The sequence below is a fragment of the Theobroma umbraticum genome, unplaced genomic scaffold (assembly GCF_002168275.2).
Source record: "Theobroma umbraticum cultivar Fairchild unplaced genomic scaffold, ASM216827v3 scaffold_30.0, whole genome shotgun sequence".
In the NCBI taxonomy this organism is placed as follows: Eukaryota; Viridiplantae; Streptophyta; class Magnoliopsida; order Malvales; family Malvaceae; genus Theobroma; species Theobroma umbraticum.
Window position 1 is genome coordinate 3,654,048 of NW_018397254.1, and position 13,010 is coordinate 3,667,057.

The following is a 13,010-nucleotide window of genomic DNA, read 5'->3' on the forward strand; positions in this document are numbered from 1 at the left end:
CTCAAGAATTATATTCTTGATCTCCAAATCTCATTGAATTCTTCAAATTGTTATTAACTTCAATGACTCTGTGGCTTGAATTTCAGCTGTCAATCTGATGTTTCATTTTCTTTTTTTCTTTTTAAAAATCCTTCGAAATGTTGTTTTTATAAATTTTGAAACTAGGTCAAGTTAGGTGAAGAAAAAAGTTAATTTCAGTTGGAATTTCTTCATCAAACTATGTGGGCTGCAACCTTACCCAATTAATTAACATAAATTGTAATTGCTCTAGGATTGATCTAGTATATTAAATTCAACAAGATTTTTGACCACTTTTCAGGCCAAACTAAACAAAATGATAAACATAAAAGTTATAGATTTTTCTCTTATCTTTCCAATGGTCTAAGAATCACTTCATTTGGTTCTATGTAGAGAGAGTTATGGTTGAAATACTAAAATATATACTATACAAGTCTATACCTTAAAATTGCTCTCTTTCTTTCATTAAAATTCTTTTTTCATCAAACACTTATAAAAACTCAAATAAATCAGTAACAATCTATTTTAATCACACTAACACTAAATTAAGTATGAAATTAACTAAGATTAGATTGATTCACATAAAATAACTAATTTAAAATAATTAAATAAAATTTACTAATTTTTAGACATTACTACAGAAATTAAGCTAAATTTTTATCAAAATTAAACTCAAATAACTCTATATCATAAAATTATCATATCTTATAATATATTTATTAATATATATATGTATAATTTTAAATCTTTGATATGTTTAATTAATCGTGTTATATTTATATTTAATCGTATAACTATTAATATCTTATTTTTATATGATACAATTAAAACATGTGAACCCGGATGATTAGATCTAAAATACATATAGCTTCAAATCAATAATCTTACGTTTTTTTACCATTTGAATCAAGTTCATGCAACAAATTGCATCCACTCATCAGGTGTCTGTTATATACGAGGCAAAGTTTGAAATTAAACTTAATATAATGATTTATTAATTGGAATTAAATAGCTATGGAAAGCTTGCATAAATGGGTGGAGGAGAATGACACTAGATTAGGCCCGCCCACGCCAATCCATTGTATCAAATAGACCCAACATAGCTGGTTGGACTACTTCTTCGACCAATAAAACGTGGATCCGAATGGCGAAAAATAGTCATTGACCTCTTGCTCAACGTACTAGCTTGGACTTTAGTCAGCGCGTGGTCAGTTCAACAAAGTAACGTTCAACACTGACCATCACTATTGCGTTTAAGCACTCAGCTATTCGTAATGTTGAACGTCAAAACGGTTAGAGGATGACCAAATCGTAACCTAGATGTACGCATGCATGCATGCAATTATTGAGAAGCATTGCATTATGGTTTGTAGGTCATCAGCTAAGACTTAAATCGTGATGGAAATTAATTGGTAAGGATGGTGATACAGATAAGTTAGGAATTGTTTGACAACAATATTATTTGTAAACGTAATAGCTCGTTTTACGTGATAATTTAGTATTATTCATTTCAAGTGAAGAATTTATTAAATTATTTATTAATGATATGTATTTGTCAAATGGTTTTTTGAATTACATTTATCATACGTTTAATTTGATTATGGAAAAGTTCAAGTGATGAGTCAAATTAATTAATTATTAAAATTAAATTTTTACTCACACGGATTAGTTTAGTTGATGAGAAGAAAGAGTTCTCCTTTTTTGTCAATCAAGATTTAATCGTTATAAGAACATTTCAAAAATATAATCCTAAAATGTATTAAGTTGATACCAAGAAGGAATGCGTCATTAGGTTTAGGTAAAATTTAGAAATAAATCTGATTTTATTATAAAAAAATAAAATTTCCACTTAATTAGTATTTTTTTTACATTCATATATAGAGTCTCATTCATTAGGAAAATCAATTGATCAGTCCATCAGCTACGGGAACTAACCGTAGAACCTTGAAAGTAATATTCCAAAGAGAAATAGATGTCTTGAATTTTGATCTTCTTCCTTTTGTTGAGATATGACTAGCTGGGCAACACTACCACAAAGTCAGTCAATTAGAATTAGACGCAGCTTTGACATTAAACAAACCCTGCTCTACTCTTTTCACTTGACAAGCAAAATAGGGTGGGTATTTTTTCCAATTATTTGCTTGCAAAACAAGTGTAATTCTCTCTTTTGCATAATCCTATATATAGAATTAAATTCTTGCATAATATAGGCTGAATTGAAGTAATCAATAGCTAAGCCACTAGATAATAGAAAAGCTCAAAGTTGATTTAAAAATCACCCTATTCCACCCAGTCTAACATGTTTAACGCACATGTTTAATTGACCATTTACGTGTTCTCCGAGTTTGATATGCAGCTATAGTTGACGAAACTAGCCATGGTGAAATTGAAGACAGCATTTGCTTTAACTGGGTTTGGTCAACCAAAAAAAGGAACAAAAATCAGGCTTAGCACAGATCTGACGCCATCAAATTCAAAGGCCAAAATAGTGGTCAAAGAAAATGAGCATTTCGTATATAAGTAAATTGTCCAGTAGTAAAACTCCAAACCTTGAAAGATCCCGACACCCCATTAAAAATTGTTGTCTTGTCTTCTCCATTAATTGCTACAAATAGTCAGATAAAAGAACTAGCCCTTCGAGAGAAGACCCATTTATTTCTTCCAAGGTGGATGAGGAGATGACTTTGACTATTTAGGATAAAAGAATAGGGGATGAATGAATCGTGCTTTCTTGGCCTGGGGTGAGAAGTCCATTAATCAATTGATTCATTCAAACTTCAAAAGAATTAAGCACTTTGTTAATGTTGAATTTTTTGCCAAATCCACTGTTGATTGTTATCTTTTCTGTCGCGTTAATTAGTTTGGTTTCAACGAAACTCTTATGATTCTCTACGGGTGTGTTTAAGGCCATGTTCCTTTCCCAAATTCAAAGCGGATCACATGGCCCTGAACTTTACATTCCTTTTAATATACCTCCACTCTTTTCCCTTCTCGATATATTTTATTCTTAATTGAAAAGGGTGGGAACCGGTTGTCTTGTTGCGCCAAAGGGTAGGAAACAATGATATGGAAACTTTTAAGCGTAGTAATTTAAATATCTCATTGAGAATGCATATATATAGATAGTACTTATAAGACTTGACATTTAGGATTCAAATTTTGCTGAATTAATGACAATTAAAATCACTCTTCAATTTTTCAATACATCATCATGGGTGGAATTATTATGGAATCAAATTCTAAGGCCTAATTTTTTTAAGTATGTAATAAACATGAGAGATTTTGAGATAAATTGAGTGTTTTCAACAAAATTAATCATCTTTGAATATCAATCGGGAATATAATGTTTAGGTGCATTCTAAAAGAAAATAATGCATTTTAGCCAAACTTGGAATGGACAGGTAGAAAATGTTTATATCTACAATAAACGTTAATTGGTCGAAATTTATTCAAAATTCAAAAGTTATGAAATTTATTCATTATCTTTTGATAAGAGAATTTTTTTATTAAAAAAAATTATTCATTGCATGATGAAGAGTTGGTGATTCGAAATCATTAATGTGTGTGAATAGTCATGTCCTGTGAACATTTTCAATGATGCCAATAAATCCTTTTCTATTTTTGCCAAAAACAGTTAAAGGGGTAGACTGTTACCCCTTAACTCGTACCTTCTAGCTATCTTACCAGCATTTGATTAGCATGTTCCAGGAGACAATCAAGTCAAGAATTCTGAATCTTAAGCATCGGCGACAAATCCGCCATAATATTTTTGATTTCGAAACTTTTTTCATAACCTTTTAAGGTGAACTCAACATTGTCAAACCTCCACACACCGGTCATAATTGTATAGTAGTATTCCCTCATACTAGGAGAAGAAGTATTTTTCCACTTAGATATCTTTGCATATATCATTGTGTCTTCACCAACCAAATGCAACAAATACCCTTTATCGATCTTTTGCCAACTTTTCAACCCACACCCAAAATTGTCAAAGCCAGGTATTACTGCAATTCGAATTAGGTTTATACTCATTGTCAATGAGTCTTTCCCTTTATGTAGTTAAAGAAATATATATATATATATATATTGTAAGATAACAATCACATGCAAGTTTTGCCAATTCAAATTTATAAAATATTTTGTAGTCAAAACCACAAACCAAGAGTTTTTCTTCAATAACAAATTAAACAAATGGAGATGAGGATTAGAAACGAGTATGACTGTGGATTTTTTTATATACAATAATTTACACTATGAATGTAGAACTAGAACTTAGAAGAATGGAATAATATATAACGATTAACAAAGACTACAAACTCAATCGATTTATTAGCTCTTAGATCACGTACACATTACAATATAATGACGAAGGTGACAAAGAATATAAGAAATAGTATTAATAACAATGATTAAAATGGTCGAAAGAAAGGAATAACAATGAAAATCATCTTGTTTTTAAGTCAATGTATAATTGAAAAATATATGATATGCATTTTAAAAAAAATTTCAACAAATTTGATTTTGTCAGGAAAAATGTATTAATTTTTTATTTTCGTATATCCCAACCAAATTTCTAAGTGAAAGAGATGTGCAACTTTAGTAGGAGATGATTATTTATAAGTAGAAATTTTAAATTATTTAAATTGGATGAGAGTTAACTCTTTTTATAAACATTGAGTTCTAATTATAGTGTAGTGGGCTTTTACATACTGAAAAAGGTAAATGAATAAATTGATTCAACGTGAGCAATAATGATAGACATCTCAAATATGTAATAAAATTTTCTTCTGCATACTTCAAACCTTTAGCGTGAATATGCAAGTAAACTCTTTTGTTGCCTTAGCAGTTGGCATGCGTGTATAATGAGGCCCAGTCACCGTCATTAACTACTTTTGTTTGAATTCAACTAAATTTAAAACCCATTATTTCAAACTTGAGCTTTCATCCCCCAAAAGAAAAGAAAACCCTTAACCCGAGCTTAATCAATTTCGTTGACATACTAAAAGAAAACTCTTCTATAAAATGATTAATAACATATTCAGGATTTATAATCACACTCTGATAATATATCAATCACAACAATACAACTCAACTTGAAAAAGTTTCGAAATTAGGAAGTAGAGGAAGAACTGATGTATGTAAAAAAGTTATAAAACAACGTTTGCTCCTTATTTGAGTATTTTCACTGTATGTGATATATATTTATTAAGAAATCCGTAATAAATAAAGAAATAAATGAAAGTTTATTAAATTTGAGTTATATGATGAAAATAATTCTCTTATATCTCATAAATTGTAATTTTTTTTTTACGAAATAAATGATTACGAAATAAAAACGTTATCTGGAGAGAAAAAGACAGACAAATTTTTCAAGCAAAATGCAAGTGGGGTCAAAAATTGCGGTACACTTGCTGATGGTGACATGATGAGATGCAAGTAGCGCTTTTTTTGTTGAAACATCACAATCTAAATTTAGTTAACGGCAAACCTCAATAACTGCTTGTCTGCATGTAACCTTCCTTATAACTTTCCGGCATCAATTCAATTCATCATTTCGTTTGTTCATAAGCGGGTGACCGCCGGGTTTGTGAGCGTCGTCCGACTGAGATTGAGTTTTGGGCAGTACATTCTAATTCTGATTCGGGTCAATTCGAGATATTATTAATATTTTTTAAATATAAAAAACTTTTTTACGCTATTTTAATAATAATAAAATTTAAACAAATTTAAGTAAGTAAATCAAATTGATGTCCAGACTTAATTTTTAGAACTGCCAATGGATCTAGTTTGTAATATCATTACTCATGGATACTTTTATTTGTCATGTAATTAAGTGATGTCTAGTATTTTACAAGATAATGTGATTATGTGTAATATAATTGTAACAGTATTTAGTATGTAAATAAAATAATGATTAAAATATATGGATGATAACATTACAGTGTTTGGTTTATACGTACTTTATTGATAATGTAATGTTAATTTTTAAAATTATTCATATTTATTAAAATATAAATTTAATAAATTTATATTTTTTGTTAATTTTTTAAATATTATATTAAATATATTTTTAAGGTTGTATATTTAATTTTTATTTTTAATATAATTTTTTATATTATATATTTTAATTTAATTATTTTTTTAAAATAATATAAATTTTATTACAGTCACCATGACTAATAAGAATAAAAAAAACATCTCTCAAAATTTATATAAAAAAAAAATTATAACACTGTAAAATATTTTTAATAAAATAACAAAATTGAAGGCTAAAAATATCTTTAAAAATATCGTAGAGTACAATGCAATCTGATTGCATTGGTTGTGAACTGTAATCACATTACATCTATTACGATAGTGTTTGATATAAGAGAAGTAGGAGTACATTCCCTAAAATATATCTAACTAAATTACATTACAGTATTTGTTTTGCAATAGACTACAGCAATGCAAGATGACAATGTAATCACATTATATTACACTCTGTAAATATATTTTTACCTTTCAACTTTATTACAATAAAAACATTTTGTAATGTTATAATTAAAAGAAAAATATTAAAGTATAATATATAATATAAGAATTAGAAATAAAATAAAATATAAGAAATTAAAATTTATATAATATAGGTGAAAGAAATTAAAATAAAATATATAATATAAAAATTTATATTAAAGAAATAAAAATAAAAAATATAAAATTGTAATAAAAAATGAAAATAAAATGTATGACATTAAAATATATTTAAGAGATGATATAATATATAAATTAACAATAAAAAATATAAGCATATTAAATTTGTATTTTAATAAATAAAGATAATTTTGAAAATAAAAATTACATTTTCAACAAAGTACTTGTAAACTAAAAGCTGCAATGTTATATTCTCTGCATTTTAATATTTATTTTGTTTGTATACTAAACACTGTAATATTATTTTTCTTGCAATCACATTACCTGCAATCACATTGTATTATAAAGTACCAAATAACATTTTAACTGCAATGTGATTGCATTACAATTTTATATCGTAGTAGTTAGTTGTAAAACAAACATTGCAATATACGTAATTTAATTAGACACGTTACAAGAAATTTGCTCCACTTCTATAGTATCAAATGCTACCTTAATTTTTTTTTTTAAAAATACTACCTTAAATTGTTACTCTTAATTTTTGCAACTTTTTTTTAAAAATCTCTTATATTTTTTTTTATCAAAAACAAACTTAAATTGTTTTAATATATACAAATTTAGTGAAATGATAACATCATATGTAAAACACCTTTGATTTATTCTATTTATCTCTTTGTAAATATATTCTTATTACTTTTAAAAAATATATCTGACTTGGAGAACTAATTAACGTTTGGTGCTCTATACATGGTTTTCTTTTTAGCTGGGGGAGAAAAATATATCCAAATAGAATTGTTTCATACACAAAATATATACTTTTAATTATTCAAAAAAATATTAATCCATATATGTTTTTCACTTGTCCTTTCAAGTATTAAAAATAATAGAGCTAATAATTACAAAATGTAAATATTATATAGTTTATGTCAAAATTAAATAAAAAGGATTAACTTAGTGATCATAATTTCGAAAAGAAACCAATTTATGGACTGATTTCATATGTTCGCATAGATTCAATTTGTTAGGCAAGCCAAATTCATCAAGATTCATACATTCTCAATTGTGGAAACAAAATCATTTTATTTAAGTAAATTGAAATTGAATTCAGTCAGAATCCTTTGCCTAATTCTAATAACAAATTCAAACAATATAATATATAGTTTATATACAACCCAAAAAATTTCCCCACCTTTCATAAAATATCCATGTCATCCAATAACCGCCAATTGATACTAACACTTCCCGTCATATAACCATGACTTCGGGAAACCCTAACGACGGGTATGGCGATAACGGCGGCACGTTAAAAATTCCCTTCACGTCAGTATCCCAATCCAAAAGCGACGCCCAATTTGACGGCGTCAAAGGCACATCACCGTTATCTCTCGCCTTTGTGACGTCATCATTTTCTCTCTTCACCGCCTTTACTCGTCTCTCTTCTCCTTCGCTATCGTCTCTGCACCGTTTCCTTTCTCCGTCCACGTCGCGTGCAACCAACCTCCCGGCTTCAAGAGGGAAGTTGAGAATCGCTTTGGAGCCACGTAGCTTAAACGCTGCTCGGTCGTAAGCCTTTGCGGCATCAATAGCCGTGTCAAAGGTTCCTAACCAGATCCGAGACCCTCTTCGGGTCGGATCTCGGATCTCTGCCGCGAACTTCCCCCATGGCCTTTGTCGGACTCCTCTATAATGCTTCCTGTCTTCGGAATTTGAATTCTTGGGCTCTACCTGAGCTAAATCCGGTTTTCCGAAGTGGATCCACTCAACTTTATTGGGTAACGAGATTTTTAGCGACGGTTTTCGATTCTGAGAGCTTGAATTCAAAGAAGCTTGAGGGTTTGTCGGTGAAAGTGCGACGATTTGAGGTTTTACTTCAAATTCGAAAGCACAGGCGCTCGAAGAGAGGGACTTGGGTGTCATGAGATCGACAATTTGAGGTTTCGACTCGATTTCGAAAACATCACTTCCGTTTGGCTTGAAACCAGGGAAATGAGGAGAGAATTTAAAGAAATCATCATCGTCGAGGCAGTTAAAATTGGATACTGTAAGAGAGGAATCAGAGCTCGAAGTCTGCAAGTAAAGAGACTCAGATTGAGAGGTAGAAACCTCAGGTTTCGCCTCAGTTATCCATTGATTTTCACAGGAAAAAGAACTTCCCAATCCCACGGGAGAAAATTCATCAAGCAAATATTGTTTGATATATTGAAGCGCGCATGATACTTCACTGCTTGTTTCCATAACCCAATAATTCGAAAGAACAAAAGAATTAAAGAAATTTCAGAGAGCTCAAAAAGAAGAAGCGAGGATTTTTGAATTTGTTGAATTTGAATTGAAGAAGAGAGGATTTTCAAATTTTGCTTGAGAGTGGAAGGTGAGAGTGGAAAGGTATTTATAAGGTATAAGAAGGTTTGAATTTGATGACTTTTCAAACTTTTCAACCGAGCTTCGACGATGGAAGCCGGAAGTAACGTGCTTTCACTGTTCAACAGGTGTTTGTACTCAGTTGAATATTTCACCCGTCGGATTCATAGAAAATGGTTAAGTCAAATTGATCAGGATCGGACGGCTGGTGGTTGGGGCAAATTAATTTGCGACCTTTATGTTTTGTCCCTTTTGGTGCTTTCTCGTTGCCTGCATTTCTTGGCTGGTTCCCAAAAAGTTTCTGCTCTGGATTAAATGTTTGAGAAAATTGAGAAATGATTATTTGAGTGATGAATCCTTATCTACTACTGCATTATCTATGTACTGAGGTATGTTTCAATAGTTATATTGAAGAAATATTAATAAATTGAATGATAAATAATATAATAAATGGACATACGACAACCTTTTAATTTTGTTTGTAAAATCTAAAAGCTTCACGATTGGTGTATAAATTGATGATATCCCTTTTAAGTAATGAAAATGGTGGCTTAGACAAAGGGTTGAGAGGTAAAAGACAAAATGCTTAGATTGATGATTTGGTCAGCTGATTCAGCGGTGATCATGGATTAAGATAGAAGCTAATTAAATCATGTTTACTTTCTCGAATGTTAGAAATTAATTGTTGCCATCTTACGTGCAAGCAAAGAAGAAGGTTTTCAGGTCATTGGAAATGGAATCTTTCTTCTTGTGGTTTAAGTATATATGCATTGGGGTTATGGTGTGTACGGGATCTTTTTGATCCGGTCGAAATGGTGTGTGAACATAAGGTTATCCTGCATCTCCGCCATGTTAAATGCTGATATGTTCAAATTCAAACACCCAGGTATTTTAATTAGAACTGAAACTTTTAGCATACTTTTCCCTTTCCTTTAGCTTTGAGGGAAAAAAACCAAAGGAGTTTTGTTCTTGATCGTTTTCTTGCTTTAAATATTCATCCGGAAAGTAGTGTATAAGGATTAAATATGATGGCCGGGCAAGCTTGGTAATAACATATTGAGAATTAAGTAATCAAGCTCTCACTCGCGTAATCAAATTCTATTCAAGTAAAATATAACAAAAGACAAGAAGGCTTTCCTTTTCTTTTTTCTTTCTTTTATTGCTAGGTCTGCATGCAATAATTTTCTTTTCCTTTCTTCGTTCTTTATTGTTTTCTTTTGGCTAGGTCATCCATACATCAATGCTTGTTTTTGATGCCAATCTGATGCAATTAAAGATTGATGGAGCAGTATGGCCAATGAATGAATGTTTAGGTGAGAAGTAGTCAATTTGCATAGTTGTATTACTGGTTCCTTATCTCAAGTCTCCACCCCGGCCTCAGACTCTCAACCACTCTAATTGTTTTTATAAGATAGAAGCAAATTTCGGAAACGGCATGAGAGCACTTTTTTAAACCTAACGAAAGCAAGTGGAGTTGAAGCTTAAACCAAATCAAAGACTTATACTTTACCACTTCTTAGCTTAAATAGTGAAATCACTGCATTGAAATGATCATGATGGTTTAGTCATTGCTTAAAGGCTTCACAGAGTAACACTCATAGGTTATGTTTGGTTAATGAAATAAATAAAAATAAAATAGAATAATTATGATGTGAAAATAGAATACGATAAGAATAGAATAATATACTTATTATTTAGTTTAGTCAAGAATAATTATTATAACTTGTTGTAATATTTGGTAGGTAAAAAAAACTTGAGAATAAAAAAAATAGAGAATAAAAAGAAAAAGAACCTTTTATTATATATATAATTATTTATTTTTATTTTATATTATTTTTAAATATTAATAATTTATAATTTATTTAAAATATTAATAATTGATAATTTAAAAATTAATATTTTATTTATAATTTAAATATAATTATGATTAAAACATAAATAATTTTAATCAATTTTTAAATTTAAAATATATTTTATAATATATTATTAAAAATTTAAACTTTCTTCTTTTTTAAAATAATATTAATAATTGATAATTTAAATATTAATATTTTATTTATAATTGAAATGTTGTTATGATTAAAATATAATTAATTTTAATTAATTTTGAAAATTAAAATATTATTTTTATGACATATAATTAAAAATTAAAAATTTTTCTTTTTATAATAATACTAATAATTGATAATTTAAATATTAATATTTTATTTATAATTTAAATATTATTATGATTCAAATATTAATTATTTTAATTATTTTTTATAATATATAATCTGTAATTTTTAAACTTATAAAGGATATTTTGATTTTTATAATTTTTGAAGGCTATTCCTTACCCAAGGAATAGCTAATACCATGGGAGATGTTGATATTAGTTATTCCTTAGTTTTAACTTATTTTGGGGAATAGCCATTCTAGACGAAGGCTATTCTTTGGAGCACGTGGGAACTAAACAAAGAAACATTTGTTCTCTAGGAATATATATGATTGGTTGCATGCATATTGATAAAATCTCGAAGCATGTATCTAGTCTTAATTTAAGTTTGAAAGATGCGTTTCTCCCTTTGTTTAAAACTTGAGGCGTTTTCATCAATCATAAGTTACTCCTTTTAAATTACTTGGTACAAAATCAAGATTAGATGGGGACATAATTTATTATACATTCCTTGTTCTATTTTGGTGCTAAAAGAACGGGTATAATTCCTTTCGAACAGAAAAGAAAAAAATGGGTATAATTATCTGTTCTGCATAGACTCAGGCTGAAGCGTTGTAAGCTATGAATATATGATCATGGCAAGTCAGGGTGCACAAATTCCAAAGGGAAAATTTCCTGGAGAATTGGCTTTTAACAGTTAGCTGATTCAATGGTATATTTTCTTCTTTTAATTCGATGCATTAAACCTTGGAAATTATTTTATTTGTTTAACTTGGGAAATTAATTTGCTCAAAAGTTTGATGAGATCTAAACTGATCAAATGCGTGCTTTGCCTTCTTTGACTTGGTTAGAGGAAGTTTCTGTCATTGTTATTGCTCTATTAAGACAATATTAATATGGTAGGCCATAGAAGTAGCTTTTTCTGTCCTTGAATGTAAATCCTCATTTCAAGTGAGCAGTTAAATGTATCAGGTTTCTTACTAGGTCAACACTACTGTTTAAACTAGATTTCTTAGGTCTAAAATCCTCTTTCAAATGTATACTTTTTTAGGACAAACTTACTTAAACTGTAAAACAAGAAAAGAAGGTTATGCAATATCTTGTACTCTTATCTTTTATGCTGTATATAAATTGTCAATCTGACTTCTAATTTTTCTCATTATAAAAGTTTTAATATTACTAATTCAAACCTCAAATATTTACTCCCTTACATTTAGATCCAATTTACCAATTGAATTTAAGTTACGTTCACTATGTTGCAGCTTTGGTTGTTGAACAATAAGTTATTTTTGCATTTTTATATTTTTGTTTATGTAACCTTTCGATTATCTTTTAAATTTTATACAATTATTATTTATTTTTAATTAGTGATGTTATAAAATATTATGTATATACTATTGTTAATTTAACTAAAGTTTGAACGTCAGCCACAAATAATTTTTTTTTTATGTTAAAAACTGAACTTGTTAAAGTGAATGAGTAGTATGTAAAATCTAAAGGCTTCTTGATCTAAAAAGTATATTTTCTTCGTCAATCAGATGCCGGCATAATCCATCATCCTATTTAATTAAATAATGATTAGGATTAAGGCAGGCTTCGATTAAATGTTGCTATGTACTGCTTAATTGAAAGGGAGAAAGAAGAAAACATCACTTTCCTTGGCAGCCCCCTAGTGGGTCTTGAACTCTTTCTTGAATAAATCAGTAGATATGTTACTGCAAGCCATAACAGCAAAGCCTCTGGTGTTGAAACAGACGGTCAAATTTAGGGAATTGACCATCTTTAACGGATTGATTACAATTTGAATACTACTTTTAAAAAAAAGAAATTCAAATCATGTGTTTTT

The 13,010-nt window shown here is 29.0% G+C and overlaps 1 protein-coding gene across 1 annotated transcript; it reads right to left on the minus strand.

The window, feature by feature from the left end:
* Positions 1-7,612: 7,612 nt before the first annotated feature.
* On the minus strand, positions 7,613-9,020 carry LOC110414761 (ethylene-responsive transcription factor 5-like). The gene has a single exon (XM_021426168.2). The coding sequence runs from the start codon at positions 8,884-8,886 to the stop codon at positions 7,897-7,899; it is 990 nt and encodes a 329-aa protein (XP_021281843.1). The 5' UTR covers positions 8,887-9,020; the 3' UTR covers positions 7,613-7,896.
* Positions 9,021-13,010: the final 3,990 nt, after the last annotated feature.

Excerpts from the sequence above, each read along its gene's own strand:
- LOC110414761 (XM_021426168.2), bottom strand. The coding sequence starts at position 8,886 with ATGGAAACAAGCAGTGAAGTATCATGCGCGCTTCAATATATCAAACAA.